We start from the raw sequence: 24682 nt of genomic DNA, 5'->3' as shown, positions 1-24682 counted from the left end.
TGTTCAGGGAATTGTGGGATTTGAAGGGTGCAGGCTGAAGGCAGGCTGAGGGCAGTCAACTACGGTTACATTTTAGGTAACTGGCAGGGAAAGAGGGGCTAAAACATTGCTGTTAAAAATTGTAACAACTTTCCCACAGTTTACAGACGTAATTCACAATGCACTGTGATATTCCTTTCCTTATTGACATCCCGTGTGCCGGGAATTGTGGGATGTAACTACTGTTACATTTAAGGTAACTGTTCAAAACCATATTATTACATTAAAACTTATTGAAATTATATTTACTTTTCAAAGAGCTGAAGTTGTGTTTGGGTGGAGTTCCCCTTTAATTTAAGCAATTAAGAATCAAACATTACATTTTTAAAGAATAATCAAAAATATATTAGAAATTCCTGTTAGCAACTATATTTTGCTTACATGTGCACAAAGGTATATACAATACCCAAATCCTCAGCGCTCAAAATAAAGTTCCAGTGAAGTGCTGTAATGGCTGTGATGTTGCTGCTCCTCTTACAAAAATAACCCCTTTGACTGGGTCTCCAACGTGTCCAGAAAAGTGTGAAGGGAGCGCATATATAAAATGAAACAAAACAACTAATAGTGTAATAACGTTTTAAACCTTTGTTCAACTAATAAAGCCAATCACCTTATTGTGAATAATAAATATTAATATATCCACCAGTTCAAACGGAAAGAGGAAAAAACGCCAAATAGTGTAACATCGTTTAATATAAAATTTCTGCTAAAAATAAAACTACTTACAAAATGTAAAAGTAAGCAGGAGATCAAGTTTTGATCCGATGTTTACTATGAGCAACATTGTGTTTTATTAGTGTATATTTCTCCCTCTGAAAATGACTTAGTTAACTATAGACGCACAGGTTGTGACGTCATATTTTGCAGACAACAAGATTTGTTTGCACGTGTCATTCCTACATCTACTACACTATTTAAAGGGTCACCAAAGGACTCAGTCATATTCTACTCCTGATGAAGCGCACCGCGGTGCGCGAAACGTGTTGAGTTTTATTTCGCCTGCTTACTTCTACATTTTGTAAGTAGTTTTATTTTTAGCAGAAATTTTATATTAAACGATGTTACACTATTTGGCGTTTTTTCCTCTTTCCGTTTGAACTGTGGATTCGCCTACATCTAACCTTGATCTCCGGTGAGCCTTTAGAGTTATTGTACACTGGTGGATATATTAATATTTATTATTCACAATAATGTGATTGGCTTTGTTAGTTGAACAAAGGTTTAAAACATTATTACACTATTAGTTGTTTTGTTTCATTTTATATATGCGCTCCCTTCACACTTTTCTGGACATATTTTGCTTACATGCCTGCTTATTTTCAACTCAACTCAACTTAACTGTCTATTTAAACTGACAACTATGGAACTAGGAAATTCATTTATTTTGCTTTATGGCTGGAGCTTACAGGTAAATCTACCATATAAGATAACCACTAACGTATGGAGTGACCTGTAGCAACCGATCAAGCCATGTAGAACCATAAATCCAATTGATACAAGAGAGAACTGGAAATGAAACCCATAAAAACAACATTGTTCCAGTTCAAAATGAAAATGAATAAATAAATAAATACAGCTACTGTCCCAATACCAATTCTCCATGGCAACAGCGGCATATAAAATACATTACTTCAACGCTACAACGTGTGCTGTATCTTGGTTACGCTTCACGACTAGTGGAGCACAGGATATGGAGAGTCCAGGGACACACATCTAACTATATATCTCCATATACTGTATGCATATCTATATATATGAAAATGTACTGTGTCTTACTGTAATTGGCTACAGGAACCATGGACAGGAACCATAGCAGTTCTATAGGGAGCTCCAATAAAGCACACTGTACACTTTTCATGTGGGTTCTAAGAACCTCAGAATGTCTGGTAGCATGTATAGTGGCTAGATATCCTGTAGTGATAAGAAGATAGCCCATGACACTTGTGGCCCATCTCTGGCCATCATATAAGTGTTTGGGAAACCATGATGCTTTGTACACCCACACTAAGGGGCACATTTACTAACCCACGAACGGGCCGAATGCGTCCGATTGCGTTTTTTTCGTAATGATCTGTATTTTGCGACTTTTTCGTTACCAATACGATTTGCGCGAAAAAACGAGAGTTTTTCGTAGCCATTCCGGAAGTTGCGCAAAATCTGGCGATTTTTTCGTAGCGTTAAAACTTGCGCGAAAAGTCGCGATTTTTTCGTAGAGTTAAACCTTGCGCGAAACGTCGCGCCTTTTAAGTTTTAACGCTATGAAAAAGGCGCGACTTTTCGCACAAGTTTTAACGCTACAAAAAAATCGCCAGATTTTGCGCAACTTTCGGAATGGCTACGAAAAACTCGCGTTTTTTCGCGCAAGTCGTAATGGCTACGAAAAACTCACGTTTTTTTGCGCAAATCGTATTGGTAACGAAAAAGTCGCGATAATTTGCGAAAAGTCGTAAAGGCGCCGAAAAAAATCGCAAAAAATACGAAAAAGTCGCAAAATGTTCGTTTTCCAATCGGAATTTTTCCAATTCGGATTCGAATTCGTGTCTTAGTAAATCAGCCCCTAAGGGGCAGATTTATAAAAACACGAATTCGAATCCCGAATGGGAAATATCCGGATAGGAAACGATCTCAAATATCATGAAAATGCTTACAAAAAATCGTATTAGTCACGATAATATCGTATTGGCGATCTGAAAGTCACAAAATTTTCGTACTGAACGATTGTAAACAGCGGGCAAAACCGATCCAATTTTTTCACGCTAAAAATACAAAAAAATGGTGCAAGCATCGGAAAAGTCGCGCAAGTGTCAAAAAAGTTGTGCAAGGTACGAAAAAGATGCAAAAAAAACGATTGGACCGGAGCGTTCGTGGATAAATAAACGTGCCCCTAAATGTCCTTAGCAAAAATTACACAGTGTGAGAGCATATATCCATTACTAATAGTACTGGGAATACTAAGGCAGAATTAGTACTGGGAACACAAAGGGCCAATTTCCTTAGATCTTTCAATGTGCTTTAAGCACTATTCCTGGCCGCTCTGGGTTCTTTAAAAAGATTAGAAAGCTGGCCAAATCCCATTGCCAAACTAGTCTGGGAGTCTAGGATAATGAAGGAAAATCCAAGGTCTACAGTAATTTGATACATGGAAATATTCAAGGAGAATGAGTCCTTTGGGCTCTCAGATGGATGCACGGTTTATTAGCGTTATTGATAATACTATCAAAGATTTGGAAGAGGAGGCTGCAAACTCATTAACAATAGCCAGCGATGATTTAAACTTGCTTACTGCAGAGTTGCCCGCACAGTCTGAACGATCTATGACGCACTGTAATTCACTTTCCCCTTTGCTGATGAATTGAAAAGCCACTGACTGATTGGCAGTCAGGCCTATATGAACTTCCTGCATACCTCTTATTGACTCATTTCAGATTTATTGAGCTTAAAATGCAAGTTCAAGTTCCACACAATCAATAAGGAACTTTTAAACTGATGCCTTTGTATCTTTAGCTCTTTTCTTCGGCAAAGCCTTAAGAACAACCAATATTTCTTGGCATAATATGTGCATAAATGTGCAGTCTTAATAAAAAGCTATTGGCTTAATTACACTGTACTTGATCAATGCCCTTTTTATCTTTTTTTTTGTCCCTGGCAATTCTACTAATCTAGTCAATGTAATCTGGATCTCTGATGCTCTGGCATTATGCCCAGGCTGCCAGTTTATCAAGACAAACCCTAAGACTTTCCAGAATTGCATTACCTGCACCAGGACCTGACAGAGCATCACTTAAATATCTGACTGTATTCCAATATATTACACATTTAAGCATCACTGGCATTGTCCAATGACACATCAAAGTCATGTTGCTGCACAGCTTCATCTGCAAAGTAACTGTGCTAGGAAACCACAAGTTCTATGTAACTCACATGCGGATTCTAGTATCAGTATAGCAAGGTCAATGCTAATTAAGGGTTTTTGTGCCAAGGTTTGTACCAAGGTTTTCTCTACTTTATACTTAATTTTCCAGAACCAAAATATGCTGCTACAGCCATAAGCTGGTGTTCCCCTGCACTGCTGGTAGGCCAGTCATCCTAGTGTAGTACATACAAGCATGTACGTGTCTGCAGGGGTGCTATTGGCTTACACCATTTACTATATTTGCTTCAGTAACTAGAAATATATATTTAATTTGTATATAAGGAAAAAGGACAAATCTCTTTCTTTCATACCTGCTGAATATTCAACTACCCCTAAAGGTATTATGTAATACATCAGCCGGCCTACAATGGCTCACTTAGTGTACCTGACCTTATACAAACTGTTTTAAGTGCTTTTATTTTGCAAATGTAATTACTTTCAAATGTCTGATACAATAAAAAAGGATTTTGAGCATTTACTAGCATGGCAATATTACAAGGACAATGTAATTGTTTTAGACCAAGAATGCAGAGAATGAAGCTTGCTACTTTATAAGGGTCACATAATTTTACTCTAGATCCATTATAACACTCAAACTATTGCATCAATTTAAAGCTCACTAACTACTCCCAGAATTTGATAGTAGAAATAGAACAGACCTAAGAAAAGTAGAGCTAAAAGCTCCGTAAGAAGTCACAACTTTCCATTTATTCAAGGAAGCAACCATAATCATTTCAGCATGTGAAGATGTTAATATTTCCATTATTCCACTCTTTACAGCTTGTCTCTTATATGAAATAAGCCTTAGGTGGATTTCTTATTGGATTTCCATGAAGCAGGGCCAGAGACAAACATAGGGGCTTCCAATCAGTCACGTCTTATCATTCTACACCCCCATCAATTTCATATTTGGTACTTTTATTTACCATTACCCTCTTTGTGTCCTACCTTTAAACTAGTCCTACCAAGAACAAGAAGCAAAAAAATGTAAAATGTATTTGCTCTATTAATGACACCCAGTGTAATAACAGTTATGGCTGAAGAAAAAAACAAGGGCTAGCTGTAAGACAGGTGGAATTATTTACCTATAGTAAACTATATCAGCCAAGTCTACCATCTGCTAGTTTTGGCCAGACTTGGGCTGCAGACTGCTATTTTGCATGTGTGTAGAAAATAGATAGGAAGTTTGGGTTTCATGCAGGAAAAGTAGTAGGGTTCATGTACTGATGGAGGCAAGGTGCCGTCAGGCTCCTGAATGGAGACCAGCAAGGTGCTCACAGCACCTGCTATTCACGGGGCAGGCATATATATGGCCTCTGCACACCCTATGCACCTTCCCCACCCCATTCAAGCAGCAGTATTTGCAGGTTCAAGGCACAACCAGAGCCCCGTACTTAACACCTGTTCAAAGCAGGACTCAAGTACAGGCCCCCTTGCAACACTGAGGGCTTTGCTCTGCACATTGCACTGGATTTTTAATCTGCCATGAAATGCGGAATGCAGTCTACACTTGTTGAGTGCAGGGGTGCAAGGGCTTTATCTATGTCCCCATGTAATAAAACCCTCTTGTGATACCCGCTCTCTTTTTCATGGCCTGCCTTCTGTTACGATTTACCTTTTATTGTGCTGTCACTAGGACAAGGAGCCCTTAAGGGACCAGTTTCCTTTGTATCCTTTTTGTACCGGCATGAAATAGAACTACAAGAGTACAAGAGTTAACTTTCAGCATGTTACAGAATACCCTATGTTTAGAGACTTTTCAATCCAATTGGTCTTTTTTTTTTTTTTTTTGAGTTTTGAAATGATTTGCCTTCTTATACTGCCTCTTTCAAGCAGTAGACAACAATTGTTCTGTCACAGTACAATGTTACTGTTAACATTTTATAACTTACTTTTCTATTCGGGCCCTCTCCTATTCACTTTTTCAGTGTCTCATTCAAACTGTTGCCTAGTTGCTACGGTTAATTGGACCACAGCAGCCAGACAGCTATGGAGAGCAGCTTAAAAGAAAGCTAAATAATTCATAAAAAAATACAAAATGAGGACCAATAGCAAATGGTCTACATCATACTAACATTTACTTTAAAGGTGAACTATCCCTTTCAATACAGAAGATAGCCGCAGCCAAACTGCAGAGGGTTATAGCAAGATTAGCACTTAGGAATCCATCTCTACACTTCATCCCATTGACAGATTTAGAGATTAACAGTGATTAATTACTTTGGAAAGGTTCAATAGCCTCTAATAAAACACAGTGCTGGCAGGGTAAACATATTATACACACATGGATCAGGATGGAGACCTTTGTCCATGGCAGATGCCGAGAGTAAGGCACAGACACAGTGAGGGCAGTGAACTCCAGGCTGAACAAACACAGCATCTTCACTGCATTCACACAGCAATGAAAGCTGAAAGCTTTGGGCTCAGCACAGGTTTAAAAACCTTACCCCAGACATAATAAAAGGCAGTAGTCCTTAATAGGTGTAAATTCCAATGCTTATTTACAATCTGCATTCTGAAGGGATTCTCTTATATTTTATTAGAAATGAAAAAATGGCATTATGCCCATCATTGCCCATTAAAAGCCTAAAGACACAAAAAATACCTTTTCATAGTTTTCAATTATAATTTCAACCACAATGTTCTGGAACTTAATATCCATGATGGCTGCCACTGTCTCCTCCTGGGGGCGTAATAGTGTGGGCCCAAAAACAATTCCGAGGTTGGCCACAGTCATCAAGTTTTGCTTGTGATGAGCAGCAACGCTGGAAAAAAGCAGAGAAGGAGAGTTTTTCAAAGTGAATACAATGGAAAACAAACAGTAAATTATTGTTGGCTGCTGGGGCTGATCAGGTGATTATGCTGAACAAAGATTAAAGGCATTTATGGGATAACCCCCTAGCTCCCCATATATTAGTGCTTCTGGCCATGGAACTGTGGAAAAACATATGATATTGACATATAAAAAGTTGCAAGTGTTGTAGATTTTTCCAGCCTGCATAGTGGACAATTTCATTTTTATAAAAGGTACACATAAAACCTCATAAAATCTATGGCCTTTGTTTTTATGATCGTTATCTTTAACCAGAACCATAATGAGCTTCATGCACAGCACAGTTCTGACTTGAGTTCTTAGTGAAGGTGCTAACCATTTACTGCTGCCTGCTTAAAATGCTGGCACACCAACTGCTTAACCAGCATACCGGGAAAGACTTTAAAAGATACATGCATTCAGTATTAATTAGGTACTATCAACGCCTAGGAAAACCACAATGAAATCGCCCAAAATTCATCCCTATAGATAAAAATAGTAATCGCCTAACAAGGACTGTATAAGAGCTTACCAGATAATGGTATGGATACATTTTCAGTCAACTATCAAGAACTCTTATGTTAGCCTGTGTAAGGCTGTCTCGGGTGCTTTGATACAACGGTGTTGGCACCAATGCCCTAACAGGTTTCAGCATTGTAGGCGGAATATGTTGGTGCTTTATAAATAAATGTTAATAATAATAATAATAGTAATATTAATAATAATAATAATAATTGTAGGTCAGCTGCGCCATCAGTCATGCCTTCAGATCTGGAGCTAATGCCCCTTTTTGATTCCTTCCATTTGCCTTATACAATTTTGGTTTTAGTTTTCATTTTTTTTTTTATTTAAGTAAACATTCTAAGTCGGCAGTTTATCAGCCCATGAATGGGGCCCTCAGACGGGTCCCAACGACCTGTTAACATGATACCACTGTTTTCCCTTCAGGCCAGACAGTCATATCAATTCAATATCGCCCACCTCAAGGTGGATATATTGGGCATTGTATAGCCAGCTTTAGACTCCAATTAACTTATCAGTATGCATCTGTTTTTGTAGAAGTAAACTTGGGGAGACCACACAAGCAAGGGGTGAACATACAAACTACATGCAGCTCGAGCTGTGCAGAAATTGAACCCACGATTCCAGCCTGCAAAGTAGCAATATTAAGCATTGTGCCACCATACTGTCCATAAACCATTACTTCTAAGGTGCCCTCAACCACAAAATTGATTTTTGGATACTATACATCTATTCTCTGGCTGTGAAAGGGACACTGGACACAGTGTTAGGTGGTAAAGGGTGCAGTTTGATATGTCTTCAAAGGTAATAGTGCAGTGCCGATGGGCCACAATGAAGTGTGTGTCTAAGTGCAGGTGTAGCCACAGGCACAAAATTTATATTCATTTGTAAAAGACATACAAGCCATTCAGGGTGTCAGCAGGTGGGCCGTGGGTGCATCATACATGCCTTATCAACTTGTGTACAATTTCATAGCTGCCAAGATTATGCAAGCTGGCAGATACTGACAGAGTTCCATTGTGCTCCCTCATCAGTCATATCAATAGGAAACTGAGGCACAAATGCTGAATGTATGGCGTTAATACCAAACTATGCTCGGTTTTGGCTCTACCACTTTCATCTATCGCTACACTAAGCAGGGAATAAAAAGTGTGACTATCCAGAAAGTTTTAGATGTGTATTATTAAAAGATTTGTAGTAAAAGACTTCCTTGCGTTTCCTTTATTTTGCCTATATCCTTCAGTTACCTCACTTGTACCTTTGAAGGGCATCCACCATCCACTTATAACAATGCATGTTTCCTGGCAGAAAGCAGGTTTCTGTATTAAAATGTTTGTTTATAAACGCATCTGTCGAACAGGTAAATGAGCCCATGAAATCACCGATTGTTCAGATGTTGGCAGTCAGCTCACACTAGCATGAAAGTAATGTGTGTGTCTAAACACTAAGCTGATTATAAGCAAGGCATAAAGTGGTGCCAGATGAAACCCAGCATGAGGATGAAAGCATAAACAGGCTCCATTATATACTCACCAAAATACAACATGGCCTATGACTTTTGCAATCACATGCTATTTTCCTTTCCCCTACAGTATGCCAGCAATACATAACAAAATAGATATAAATGGACATTATATAAAGGAAATGCTCATAAATACAAATTTTAGTAGCCTTTTAAATGTTATCCATGCAGATATTAAGCAAGGGAGTAATCCTGGCACCTGCAGTAGACTACAGTATGCCCCTCTCATGCACCTCTTTCACTCCTCCTGAGCGTTCTGTTGTTTTCATTCCCCGCCAGAATAATTTGGGTAGACTCAATGATAATGGTTGCTGCCATTGCTGCATGGCTTGAGTAAGGAGCAGGCATTTCTTACTGGCATGCCTAAAGAAAAATATCAATTTCCCAGTATTCAGACTGAAGAGCTCCTCTCAGGTTACCATGATCTCAGTAGCTGGTACAGAAAGCACCACCACTTTAGTCTTGCACAAATGAGGTCCCTGTGTATGGTTAACAGGATATCTTGGGATGACCCTGATGTTAACAAGGCGATACTTCTTGGAATTTATTTTTTTCTAAGGAGGCATTATAACCAGAAGAAAAAGTACGGTACTCCAAAATTGCAAAAAGGGTGCATCTAAAAAATGTAAAAGGTACTCAAAGATTAAACAACAATATGGTTTACTGCTCAATGTTTTGGTGGTATGTAACACATCTGTCAAGACAAAGTATAAAAAGAGTTTCAGCATCAAAAAAACGTGGGTGGGTTATAGAATCCTTCAAATCCGGACTGGGATTCAAACAGGCCCTGGCATTTCAGCCCCCACCAATACAATAAACAGTGACCGCCTGTTACATCTACAGAAGCGCTATTTGCGCTCTCTGTACTAGAGACGTGGCCTCTCGTCGGCCCCCTTCAACACGAAAAACCTCAGCACATTGGGGTGAGGGGGGCAGCCTTCTCTAGGCTGCCTCAGGGTGTCATTAGGGGACGAAACACCTCTGGGTATCTTACTTTGGGTGGCCCCTCTGACATTAGCCAGAATCTACAGATTGCCAGTCTGGGCCTGTATCTTGCAGAAAGTAGCCACATCTACCCAATGAACTAACTTACAAATCAAAAAGGGCAAAAAGTAAGCAAGCTACATAGAACTCTATTAGGCATAACAGGAGTTAACACTAAAATACTACTATTCAGTATATTAATGTACATTAAAAGTTCCCTAAAGATCATGTTTCTGGCTGATAGGGCTGCTTTTGTAAGTACTTTTTATGTGAAGTTCTTAAACCTGACTGTATTGCCAATCTGACCGCCCTTCTCAGCCTGTCAGTTACAGCTTCTAATGCGAACGGCCTACTGCTGCACAAATATGGCAGCCCCCTCACAGAGGAACATGGGGGATCAGATAGGGAATAAAAAAGCTTTGGCCAAATACTTTTAGGGCAAAATTATAAATAGCATGCAAAGACAATGTTAAAATAGATGTAAAATAAGGTTTAATTTCTGGTGTCAGTATCACTTTAAGGAACTGTTCAGTTGTGTTTCACTGGTGTGGGAACAAAAACTGTGTAAAATGTATTTGCTCTTTATGCCTCTCGAAAACCTATAGTCTAGTCAGTCAACCTATAGTCTATTTGAGTTTGTCTCCCAAAGAACAGTACAATTCCCACTAGATATTGCCTGTAGCAAACATGTTTTCCCATTACCTTTCTATGTCACATTGATAATTTTATTATATCATTATTGCTCAAGGGAAATGAAAACAGTTCAATAATTATATGCCAAACAAATTAAAGGGCTCTGCGTCACAACTCAAGCACATGCTAAATACTGGCTCCCTAGCACTGTATGTGAATAAAAGACCTCAACAAAAAAACAAAACCAGTCATTTTCATTGGCCGATACATATGTTATAGAGCTATTTCAGCTGATAAAAAGGTTGTGCTGTTCCTAGAAGATATATTTGTTAAAGGGGTTGTTCATCTTGGAATTAACTTTTAGTATAAAGTAGGGGGTAATATTCTGTGACAATCTGCAATTGGTCTTCATTTAATATTTGTCATTTTTTAATTATTTCATTTTTTGTGTAGCAGCTCCCCAGTTTGGAATTTCAGCAGGGAGTGGATTAAATAAGAGACTTGAAGATGAATAGAAGAGAACCAGAGTACAAAAATAAGTAATACAAAGTAATAACAATAAAATTGTAGCCTCCCAGTGTAACAGTTTTTGGCTGATGGGTTCAGTGACCCCCATTTGAAAGCTGAAAAGAAGCAGAAAAGTAAAGCAAATTATTCAAAAACTATAAAAAAATAAATAATGAAGACCAATTGAAAAGTTGCTTAGAATGGGCCATTCTATATCATACTAAGAGTTAACTTAAAGGTGAACCACTTATTTAAAGAAACACAAGTAATCTGCTACATGACTCCCAAAGAATGCTGTTAGCTGCAACTAGGGTTTGGCACCAGGCTGGTAAAAACGACACTTGATGCCATTGTTAATAACAGGGAAGAAAGATTTAAATGTAGAATTGCTAGTATTTTTTTCCAGAAAAGGTGGCAACACTAGTGGCAACATCATAGAGACGGTACTTCAACATACAAACTATTCTGTTATCTGGAAAATGGTCCAAAATAAATAAGGTTTTATATGGGTCTGACACTGAACACTTTTAATTAAAAACTCATAAATTATTGCAACATGCAGGGACACAAAATTAAGTAAAAATGCCATGGTTTTGTTATTAGAAGTATTACAACTATTACATAAATACAAGAAGTAACTAATTGTGTGGGAGCTTTCTGCATAGCTGGAAACCAATTGTGCAACAGAACCAACCAGTTCTCTATTAAATCGCCCCCACCCCCTACACACACTGTATTTATAACATAACTGGCAGGCACCTTAAATAACAATTCATTACATTGCAAGCAAACACATTTAATTGAGCATGGAGAAAAATATGTGCTAATAAAAGAACACAGAGGCTGCTCTACTAAAATTTGAGTCGTTCTGAAGGATTAGCAGCAGTCTGAATTTTTTCTCAGTGTCTAAAATCTTCCAGACTGCCAGACTGTTTAATGAATTGACACATGAATTAAAGCAGATGAATGTGCCAGTTTGGCATCATGTGTTCCACTGCTTTAAGGTGGCCACATACAGTATGGACTAATACGATCTCTGAAGGATCAGCCTGTATGGCCACATTCCTAATGGTTTGTTCTGGCCAAGAATCAGAATCACTGGAACTAAAGGAAGTGAAAAGGCTGAGTTGCCGATTAGTTATCTTTCTTATCTGCTGGTCCCCATGAACTTGCCGACACGGTGAATTGGCAAATGCCAATTTCCAAGATAGTTACATAGGGTTGAAAAAAGACCAGAGTCCATCAAGTTCAACCCATCCAAGTAAACCCAGCACCCATAACCCACACCTACCAATCTATACACTCACATACATAAACTATATATACAACCACTAATACTAACTGTAGATATTAGTATCACAATAGCCTTGGATATTCTGATTGTTCAAGAACTCATCCAGGCCCCTGGATTAAAGAGCTGTAACTATTGGTAAAGCTTATTGAAAAAAATGCTTAATAAACTAGATGCCATGTGTTAAAGCTACTTTATATTCAATCTGTTTCTACATTGCATTTGGCTAATCTTGCTTTAAATCAGTAGAATACCCCCTTGCCCGCGTTTTTTTTTCATTGCTTGAGAAAAACAGGCCAAACAGGAAAATTAAAGCTACAGTACTCTATGGGGCTGATTTACTAACCCACGAATCCGACCCGAATTGGAAAAGTTCCGACTTGAAAACGAACATTTTGCGACTTTTTCGTATGTTTTGCGATTTTTTCGGATTCTTTACGAATTTTTCGTTACCAATACGATTTTTGCGTAAAAACACGAGTTTTTCGTATCCACTACGAAAGTTGCGTAAAAAGTTGCGCATTTTTCGTAGCGTTAAAACTTACGCGAAAAGTTGCGCATTTTTCGTAGCGTTAAAACTTAACGCTACGAAAAATGCGCAACTTTTCGCGTAAGTTTTAACGCTACGCAAAATGCGCAACTTTTTACGCAACTTTCGTAATGGATAGGAAAACTCGCGTTTTTACGCAAAAATCGTATTGGTAACGAAAAATTCGTAAAGAATCCGAAAAAATCGCAAAACATACGAAAAAATCGCAAAGTACCGATCATTACGAAAAAAACGCAATCGGACTCCATTCGACCCGTTCGTGGGTAAGTAAATCAGCCCCTATGTTTTGTCTTTTCCCAGACCCCTTACAATTTACCTGCTGTTAGCTGTGGTACCTGATATTATTCTTTGGCTACAGCAGATGACGAGAAGGGAAATACATTCACTTGTATAGTGAATCTATAGGGTGATGTCCACATTTTTCCCACATCACTTATGCAGAGTCTGCATTGTCAGATCCTTCAGTCGTTCCCACAACCATTTGAGCACAGCAGCTAAAACAATCCCTTTTGCAGAATACAATAAATACTTTATATTGACCGCAGGCAAGGAGCAATAAAAGGAAAAATAAACAGTGTTTATCATCATTCCAATTATTTGTATTGATCTGAAGGGCCCTGACTAGAACATGCATGTCACATACATTCAAGCCAGACACCTGTTACTACGGTTACAGTTATGCAGCACACACTGCCAGCGGCAGAAAAACAAATCACTTCATTTTCTAACATACTATAAAAGCAATAACTGAACCTTTCAAAAGGCCAAGCTGAAATCATTTGACCAGAGGTTGAAAATACCAGACCTACCTTGGTGAGAGGTACGTGATAGTACAAGCCCACATCATGGGATCTTTGGTTATATTTATAAACCTTTGCAACTTTCAGACCCAATACTCAATATGAGAAAGAACAAAGCAATTTATCTGCCTGAAGCCCCACTTTAATAATGCGCTAGATGAAGTCCAAAAGTACAAAAAAAAAAGTACCAAAATAAATATTATTAAGGTACATGTTTTTACTTGCCCACTGTACTGCTCTTTCAATTTTAAATCTCACACTATAAAGTGGATCATAATCCAGGTGCCAGTAGAGAATGGAAAAAAAAAACAAAAAAAACCCACTTGGATTTGCAGATGAACCATCATGTCTTGTTTACTTACTCAACGTTACATTTACCCTCAAGGAGCTACATCATAAGTTGCCTGTGCTGTCTTTTGCCTTCTATTGCATCTATAGGTATGTAGATAAATATATGTGATGAGTGACCAAAGTTCTTTGTAATAAATAGATAATCAACTAAATATTGGCACTTGACTTAGGGCACCTACTTTCCTTTATCCTTTCCTATCCATAAAGTTTAGAATTACAAGAAGGCCATCTCCAACAGACTCCATTTTAATCAAATAATGTAAATTTCTTTTTTTCCCATAACAATAAAACAGCAACTTCTATAATACCTGATCCCAACTATGATATCATTAATAATTATTGGTCACACAACAATCCCATTGGGTTTATATAATGTTAAATATATAAATTATGGGGGGCGTGGCTAACCAGGCTACCGATTGGCCGCACTTTTGGGAGCTCCTGGGGATCTCTTCCAAATCCCTACCCATCCCTGCAGCCTGAGCCGATTCAAGGCTAAGGAGGTGGATAAGCCAGCTCCACAGACCATCGCCTGCCATCTGAGGCGAAAATCGGCTGAAATAAAGCCGTCTGGGGTAGTAGTGGGGTAAGTGTTGCCCCTACCCTGGGAGCCCCCCTTCATTGATAAAGTGCACCTACAAAATACAATCTAGAGTTACTGAGGCTACAGCTATTACAGTAACCTAACAGCATCAGTATCCAAGCTAAACACTACCAACTAACAGAACTGTGCTGCCACTTCTGAGCCTCTAAATATATGTCAACTGGGAACTATAACTCCCTTGCTTAAGAAAAGATGATGTCTTATACAACTGCCCACATGTGACCCACCTAATCAATGGGGGACTGCTGTACATGTGAAATACTACCTCTGTGATCACTGAAATCTGCTCACTACTGAACTATTGTCTCTTACCTGACTACTCTCACATAAAGCGTGCTATTAACATTAAAAACTCCCCAAGCACTCAGCTCCAGCCTATAATATGGGGAAGAACACGCAAAGGCCTAGGTCGGAAGCAGCTACTCGCCTAGAGCAATTCGCCCGTAAGAACAGCCAAGAAACTGCCGGCTCCTCTACCCCCTCTCCAAGCGCATCTCCCCCACTCTCAGACACCTCTACAAAAGAACCGCCAACTGATAACTCATCAGCTCCTACATCAGTGGATCTTATGTCTGCCATCCTACAGTGCCAAACCTCGCTAACCACAACATTTACTTCAAAAATTGAAGAACTAAAAATAGATCTCTCTTTGATAAAACAAGACATCCAAACCATCCGCGAGAGAACAGGAGCACTGGAGGAAAGAGTGGGAGGGGTAGAGGACCGCACCGCTAATCTTCCACAGGAACTAACCCAAATTAAAACACAGCTTCAAACCGTGACCGACCGCATGGACGACCTCGAGAACCGCCAACGCCGGTCCAATGTCCGGGTCCTTGGCCTCCCAGAGAGGAGCGAAGGAGCCCATCCGGAAACATTTGCAGAAACCTGGCTCAAAGAACTACTAGGCCAGGACGCATTCTCCCCACAATTTGTGGTGGAGCGTGCGCATCGGGTCCCACTCAGACCCCTACCGCCTGGGGCCCCACCAAGAGCATTCCTAATTAAACTACTGAACTACAGAGATAGAGACTCCGCGCTGAGAGAGGCAAGGAAAAAAGGAGACCTACAATATGCAGGTGCCCGGATCTCGCTCTACCCGGATTACTCCTCTACAGTTCAGAAGAAGCGCAGCTCATACACAGGGGTAAAGCGCAAGCTCCGGGACCTTGGGCTAGAATACACAATGCTATATCCAGCCAAACTGAAAATAATGGACGGCGGAAAGGCTCACTTCTTTGACCGACCAGAGCTGGTACTCGAATGGCTTGAGCACAGACCAGACAACGCCAGGGGCTCTCCCAGAGCACAACGTTAAGAGACAATGTCTAAGATTGGATTTACATAGCCCACATAAGGCCAAGAATCACAACAGTTCCTGCTCCTTGGAGTAAAGCAGGAAATGCAGAGTTCACAGATATATATTCACGCTCCACCTGCTGCCATGAAGGGGAGAGTTCCTAATGTTTAGTCTATAACTCAAGTTGACTGTCCTCCCCTCCCCATTGCATCCGAGGTTCTAGAGACAGACTCCAGACCACTGAAATATGCCAATCACTACCTCGCTGTGAGAAGTAGGGGTAACGATGACCGAGTTACCCCGCACAGGAAATGTCTTAAGTGGACGCGGAAACACTACACTGTTACCAGTACAGCGCCCCCCAACCAACTGTCCTACTTTGTGGGCAATCTTATATGTTCCTATTTGTTGCTACTCCCTAGTTGGATATAATTCTGTTCAGGGAAAATGTATCTCCAAGTTGGGTGGAGGATACCGGGTGGGGGGAATATTGTTGGAATTTATATGATGTATCTCTATGTTTATTTCTCTCCTTTCTTCCTTTCCCTTCTTTCTTTCCTAATGAGGCAAATGCAAATTTACCCCCAATGTTGGCTACATGGTAATGATGAAATTAGAGGGGTACCGAGATGGAGCCTGAAGCCCAATATACCATACCACCACATAACCATAAACTACTTAACACACCGGGATGAGGGCTCCTACTCAGTACCCCATAGTACAATACAGCCTTGTACAGTAATATACCCTAAGGTCACATATGGCTCAGCAAAACCGTAACCTTACCTTGTTATCATGGAATATTCGGGGGCTTAATGATAGAATTAAGAGATCAATAGTGATGGGACAGCTTAGGAAATCTGGAGCAGATGTAATCATGCTCCAAGAGACACATTTAATAGGACAACGGGTACGTGCCCTTAAACGCAATTGGATTGCAGCTGTGTACCATGCAGAATTCTCCACATACTCTAGGGGAGTAGCAATACTGGTCAGAAAAAACCTAAATTTTAATCTTGAATGCCTAATCACAGATAGAGCAGGCAAATATCTCATTCTAAAATGCACCATACAAGGAACGACCTATATACTGATCAATGTATACATCCCCAGCTGAACTACAAATCCTATCTGAGATTATACAAAAAGTGGCAATTCTTGGCAGCTTCCCAACAATATGGTGTGGAGATTTCAATATGGTACCAAACCCCTCCATAGATAGGCTCCGTCCAGTTACCAGTGACTCTATCTCCTTCCCGGCCTGGATAGAGGCTACTAACCTTACAGACGTATGGAGGTGGAAACACCCCCAACTGAGGCAATACTCCTGCTACACCATTGCTACATCAGCTCTGTCTATGATAGACCTAATGTTGGCCAACCCAGAATTTCTAAAAAGGGTAGACAAAGTGTATTTTACCAGCAGACTCTACTCTGATCATGCCCCCTTTATCCTAACCCTCACAGGTAACACAAATAATCCCTCCCAGATGTGGAGACCTCCACCAAAGTGGATCTCCACCCCGAAAGTAGCAGAGGCCTTTACTCCACTACTGACAGAATACTGGGAACAAAACACAGACACGGCCTCTGAGCAAATAACATGGGACGCATGCAAAGCGTTTACCAGGGGTCTCTATATATCTTTGATAGCGACTAATAGGCCAATATTAACACGGCTAAAATATCCCTAGAAAAAGCAGAACAGAAAGTAGTAACTGACCCTAATATCACCTACAAGGAGGAGCTGGCAAATGCGCAGAGGCACCTCGACTCACTGTATGTGGAAAAGTTCTCTCAAAGAGAACTATACCGCAAAGCCTTCTGGTTTGAAAAAGGGGGGAAAAACTGGAAGCTACTCACAATATTGGCTAAAGATGATAACCCCCACAATGTAATAGCAAACATCAAAGATGATAATGGAAACACACTCTCATAACAAGAACACATAGCGGAATGATTCAAACAATACTTCCAAAGTACATACGCAGCACTCCCCCCACTCCCACAAGAACAACTATGTAACTTCCTATATAGCATAGAACTCCCATCCATCCCCCCAGACAGTAGAATGCACCTAGACAGAGATATCCCCATAGAGGAGATAGAAGAAGCAATTGCAGATATGCCACCCGGCCGCACCCCTGGTCCAGACTGTCTCCCAGCTGAATGGTACAAAGCCCACTCTCAAACACTGTCCCCCAAACTATGCACCCTATATAATAATCTAACAGACACCAATGTTCTTCCAGAATCGTGCTACATGGCACATATCACACTCATCCCTAAAGTTGGCAAACCCTCAGACGACTGCGGATCCTACCGCCCCATATCCTTACTAAACTGCGATGCTAAAATTTTTGCAAAAGTGTTAGCTAACAGGCTAAAACAAATTGTAAGATCAATAATCCACCCAGACCAAACCGGATTTATGCCACAGAACGCTACAGACATAAATATCAGACGGCTATTTAATAACCTAGAATATGACCATGACAACAAAGGGAAGAGAATAGTGGTATCCCTCGATACAGCTAAAGCCTTTGATACAGTGTCTTGGGGCTATTTGTGGGAAATTCTCCGACGCTTTGGACTTGGTGGCAGATACAGGGCCTGGGTAAGAGCACTTTATTGGCAACCTCAAGTAAGGGTCTTGGTTAATGGAAGATTAACTGACCCCCTTCCACTTGAGCGCGGAACGAGGCAGGGGTGCCCTCTCTCACCGTTGCTATTTGCACTGGTGATAGAGCCCTTAGCAACACTACTCAGGGACTCCCCCAATATACCGGGACTACAGGTCGGGAGACTAATAGAAAAGGTATCATTATATGCGGATGATATGCTTTTATATTTGGCTAACCCAAATGAAGTGCTATCTAATGCATTGTCCCAGATAGAGGAATTCGGTATCTACTCAGGACTACGAGTGAACCAATCAAAATCTCTAATCTTCCCTATAGACCCACTCCCCCCACCCCAAGCAAAGCAGATCGAACAATTACAAGTGGTACAATCATTTAAATACCTGGGGGTGGTCATTAACAAACAACATACCAAATTCGAAGAAGGAAATCTGACCCCGATAGTACAAAATCTATCCAACAAAATAGATACATGGGCACAGCTACCCCTCACTCTGCCGGGTAGAATTAACCTACTAAAAATGGTATTTCTCCCAAAGCTCCTATATATCTTTCACAATTCGCCAGTACCTCCCCGGGCCAAATGGTATAAACGCATTGACTCCCTGATCCTAAGGTTTCTATGGGCAGGAGAACACCCTCGCATAAGCTTAAAAACCCTGCAAGCCCCTGTCACTCAGGGAGGCCTGGCCCTACCTAACATGAGACTATACTATCTGGCCAGCCAATTAATTTATGTGCACTGGTGGCTAACTCCACACCAGGACAATACATCCACGCTACTTGAAGCAAATATCTTGGGTTCACTCGAAGCTCTAGCAAACCTACCATACAGAGGAAACTCAAAACATTACACAACCACCACCCCTATGCGCACAGTTATCACTGCTTTTCAAAAGGCCCTCAGACATGTCCAAGGCCCACAACAAACATGGTCACGTTGGACACCATTATGGGGCAACTGCTCCCTACCCAACTTCATCTCCCTACCCAACATCGCCCAATGGGCCTCCCATGGAATTAAACACCTACAAGACATACTAACGAATGGAGACATAAAACATTTCCAAACGCTTAGAGGAAGCCACCAAATCCCCCAAACAATGCACTTTAACTACCTTCAACTCAGACACGCTTTTCACTCCCAATTTCCTACCAGACCGGTAGAGTTGCAAGAAACTACCCTAGAAAAATACATACGCAGGGAAAACCTCACCAAGGCCCTATCCTGGTACTATACCATCCTATGGCAGGCCAACCCAGACCCACTGGCGAAGGTACGTGAGAAATGGATGCGAGACATACCTAACTTAACTGAAGAAACGTGGGTAGATGCTCTAAGGCAGTGCTGTCCAACTGGCGGCCCGCGACCCCCCTCTGTGTGGCCCCCCACCTGCCTGGCTGCTTTGATGGCTTAGCATTAAATGGTATCAGTACTGAGATTAACTGGCCCCCTGCATGGTTCTCACCTCAGATTCAGGCTGTAATCCCTCTGTATTGTTTAAAAATGTAATCCCCTGTGTTTTTCACACCTTTTAATACCTGCATTGTTCACCCCCTGCAGTGTTCACACCTCAGGCTCAGACTGTAATCACCCCCATTGTTCACTTCTTCACACCTCAGACATAGGTACTGTAGGCAGAGCATGGCACATACAGCCAGCATATGTCAGGGAGGGTATGGCACACACAGGAAGGGTAGGGCAGGCAGAGTATGGCACACACAGTCAGGGTAGGGCAGGCAGAGTATGGCACACACAGGCAGGGTAGGGCAGGCAGAGTATGGCACACAGAGGCAGCATAGGGAAGGCAGAGTATGGCACACACAGGCAGGGTAGGACAGGCAGAGTATGGCACACACAGACAGCATAGGACAGGCAGAGTGCTGCCTTTGTGTGCCATACTCTGCTTGCCCTATGCTGCTTGTGGGAGGTGAACCTGGCAGGGGTTTGTTGTGGGAGTTTGTTAGGAGTTGGAAATAGCCATTAAATGGTCCCTAAGGTGTGTAATTATGAACTGGGGGTTGCTCTGCTATCCACAGGGGAGGAGGAGGCGGCATATGGAATATCTTAATATGACATAATTCTTTCACATATGAATGATGGTTGATTTCCCCACAGTAAGGACCAAGCATTTGGGATTTTGCTGTGCTACCACCATTGTGATAAAATAGGTGTGGTTTGAAGTGGGTGTGGTTTCAAAAAGGGGAGTGGTCAAAACTGGCTTCCATTAGCGGCCCTCCACCATGTATGCTAGAGAAATTCCGGCCCTCGGCACCGTAGAAGTTGGACAGCACTGCTCTAAGGCAAATTCCAGACTTGACAATATCATTAGCGGACAGGTATATACAAATGAAGTTCTTAAACCGGGTATACTTTACGCCATACAGGCTGTCCAAGATGTTTCCCCAGACCCCAGACACATGTATAAAATGTGAACGGGACACTGGCTCATATATACATGTGTTCTGGAACTGTCCAGCCGTTCAGGTCTTTTGGAAGGAAATTGTCAACTATATCTCAGATGCCCTACGTTTTCCCCGGATTCTGTCACCTATTGTTTGCCTACTGGGAGTGGGCGAGGACCTGGGACTTTCACATCATTCTAGACTCTGCTACCTCCAGCTCCTCTACTGTGCCAAAAAGGCCATTCTACTGCAATGGAAATCCTTAGCCCCTCCAACCCTCCCATTCTGGAGAACTTTAGTCAACAACACTCTCATCAACCAGACACTGACCTACCTTGCACGGGGTTGTCCTAAAAAATTTGATGCAATATGGGGCCCCTAGATTGCCTTCCATGAAACATCACGGACAATACACCATAATAACAGAAATAAACTGGTCCCAATCTCCCCAGCTCTACAGCTTGCCTCTTCCCCCCTCCCCCCCCCCCCCTCTGTTTACCCCCCTACTGCTTCCTCTCCCTCTCCTTTTGCTGTTTTATTTTTATGTTAAATTGAAAAATGCAAAAATAAAAACTTTAAAAAAAAAAACATATATTATTTTTAGGAGAAGATTCAAATTATTTACCCAGGCCCCAAGCATTCTGAATAACAAGCCCCATGCCTGTATAATTATACTTTATATAGTGCAGATTGGTTATATAGCCCTTTACAGAGATTGTTAGTTAGTCACATCAGTGCCTGACCCAGTGAAGCTTACAGTTTATTGCAGTAATACTTAAGATCTCCTTGTCCTGTAATCCAGTTTTAGCAAGTGTGTGTTCTGATAGGTTACCATGGGTCAAGGTTCTGTAGACTGAAGAATTACTGGGTAATTTGGTGCAAAAGGCTAAGTAGTTTGTGACGTACTGCTTAGTGAATGAAAGCTCTGAGGATATTTATCTAATCAAGGGATGATCTGCTCCTACAATTCATTCAGGCTGACAAAGGCAGGAGAGGGAGTGGAGAGCCAAATGTGTTTTTTTATATAATTAGGGATTATGTACCATTCCATTCAGGTGCATTTTTCTTTCAAACTTTCGGGTTTTTCTGTGAGATATCTGTATAATTGTGAATTTGATGAAGTTTCCATCTTTAATACAAAACAGCAAACTGTTTTTATTGTAAAATTTAAGATAAGTGCTGATTTTATTTTGGTTCAAAGAATGAAAATCCCAAAAGACAACCAAAACTTTCAGGGCTGTATTTGCCAATACAATTGGTTTAAGTGCTAGGGTACCTAGAAGCCCTGGCCAATGGTATGTGCAAGTTAAACTTGCCACCTTGCGCCAGAACAAAACTCCTGTACAAAGTACACAGTACTGCAACGGCGTGCAAGGAAGCCCTGTACTATCAACCACCATTGACTTACAATTCTACAAGTATGGGATCCCTTATCTGGAAACTCATCCAAATTACAGGAAGGCAATCTCTCATAGTAATATTAAAGAAAAAAAATATATAACATAAAATACACGATTGCCTTTTACTCTGTAATAGTAAAACAGAACTTGCACTTGATGGTAACTAAGCTGCATGAACCCATACTCATGGCAAACCAATCCTATTGGGTTTATTTCATGTTTGAACATACAGGAACAGAAACAGCAGGCAGGCACATCTGGTATCCAAAAAATGTGAATAAAGTCTAAAGCAGCAGCTTGTAGTCTTAATAAAAGTTTATGTTTTTATTTCAATCCATATAGAACAACAACAGTAATAGCCTTTATTTCATGTTTAACTTATTTTTTACTTATGGTATGATTATCTATATTACCTGGGCTCCAAGCATTTCAGATAATAGATCCTAAACCAGTATCACCGCTTCCTATCATACTGCATCAGCTAGCATTCTCTAGCTTGCATGTCTGAACGGTACACAAGAAAAACATCTTATGGCTAATCTCATGAAAACTCCACTGAGGTCTATAGAGAAATAAAAAAAAATACAACCAATATATGGCTTTATATTAAACAGAACCTAGCCCATAATTTTACATTTTAGATGTTGCTTTTTGTGTAATCTGTCTGCTATAAGCCTACAATAGTCCTATGATGCAATTTCCATAATCCTTTGCCTGGTCACAGGGAGTTCTGGCACTCCAATCAGTGCAGTATAAAAGACTGGCAAGTAGAGCTCATACCTTCTGTGGTCTAAGGCTAAAGTCACATGAGAAAGGGCTTCTTATAAGCCATCCCAGAGTGCTCTGATTGATCAAAACACTGGGATTTCTAGGAGATCATGAAGACTTCCTAATTAATTTCCAAGCAGGTTTTCTATTTCATGAGTACACAGACTTTTAACTGCACTGCTGCAGAAAACATGCTCGGATAATATTCAACCCACTAATAGACAAGACATTCGTGGCAAGAGAAGAAGAGAAAACTGGTGAGTAGATCACCCTGGAAGATAAGAAAGGAATGGACCCTCTAAAATAGGATTGCAGCAGTGCTTCAGCATAACAGTCTTGGCAGTGCTACATTAGTACAGTATTGGCTAAGGACTGGACCTAGCTAACGGTGCGGCACACACCAACCCTTTTTTTTGCAGTCTAAGCTGTGCACATCTGAACTTGCATCTGGCCCAAACGCTAGTCAAAGATGCCAGTATTCTCCCTACCAAGGGTCCCCAACCTTATTTCCCTGTAAGCCACATTCAAATGTAAAAATAGATGAGAATCAACACAAGCATGAAAAATGTCATTGGGGAACCAAATAAGGGCTGTAATTGATTATTTGGTAGCTCCTATGTTGACTGGCAGCTTACAGAAAGTTCTGTTTGGCAGTACAGCTGCTTTTTATGCAACCACAACTTTGTGGTTGGTGAGCAGCATGTTGCTCGCCAGTCACTGGTTGGGATTCACCACTCTATACTATTCAGCCAACTGATCTGAGTCCATAGGAGTCAGAGTGAAACTGGATCAAACTCACTGGAGTAGACATGCCGGTAGAATTACCACTAAGGGTAAGAATACCTTTTGTCACCTGTGCTAATTTGTTGCCGAAAAATAATATTCTTTTGAAGTGAATCTTCAGTTGCTACTGGTAAAAACTTTAGGTGCCAAATAGCACGACAATTTTGCAAGGGGTTGCAAAAAAAAAAAAAATAGTCACCAGTGCTGAAATAATTGCACAGGCTGTCCATGTCTTCTATTCAACTGACTCTGGAAAAATGTACTAAATTTCATATAAGGTGTGAGTCATTTGCTGGATAACAGTAACATCTTTTATTTAGAATCTATAGAGTAAGCAGCTGTAAAGCCAGGTGCTCATGGGCACATGATATTGTTTCTTAACCTAGCCAACATACTTTTCCAGTTCCGAATAGTTAAAACATGTTGGCTAAACCAGTCTGTTGATTATCTCATACATATAATAATTTCCAACATTTATTTCTTGTATTACTAACTCACTACATTTGAAAACACTGTCATTTGATCAGAAATTCAATAATGAGCACCTACTTTGCGGCCACTGGGAGCAACATGCAAGGGGTTGGTGAGCAACATGTTGCTAGTGAGTCACTGGTTGGGGATCACTAATCAAGGGTGCCCAGGTTATTGGCAAAGACCCTCATCACATCTGACCAAAATTTAGATAGAGGAAGACATGACCATACCACATGCAAAAAATCTGCTCTGGTGCCACAACACCTACAGCACATATCACTAGGGATTATAATATAATAATAATAATAATAATAATAATGTTAGCTTTAAAAGACAATAAATGTAAAACACTGCATGACACTGAATCGTAACATGCCCCAT

General features: G+C 40.6%; 1 protein-coding gene across 3 annotated transcripts in view; it reads right to left on the bottom strand.

Moving 5' to 3' along the window:
* Positions 1 to 24682, bottom strand: part of arhgap26 (Rho GTPase activating protein 26) — a 278476-nt gene that overhangs the window by 92272 nt on the left and 161522 nt on the right. For all 3 annotated transcript variants that reach the window (XM_012958569.2, NM_001126773.2, XM_031897634.1), the window contains 1 exon segment: positions 6558 to 6717. In XM_012958569.2, coding sequence (XP_012814023.2) covers positions 6558 to 6717 — 160 coding nt within the window.

Source organism: Xenopus tropicalis, chromosome 3, assembly GCF_000004195.4.
Source record: "Xenopus tropicalis strain Nigerian chromosome 3, UCB_Xtro_10.0, whole genome shotgun sequence".
Classification (NCBI taxonomy): Eukaryota; Metazoa; Chordata; class Amphibia; order Anura; family Pipidae; genus Xenopus; species Xenopus tropicalis.
The sequence above is the reverse complement of the archived record's forward strand: the minus strand, read 5'-3'. Positions and strand labels throughout refer to the sequence as shown.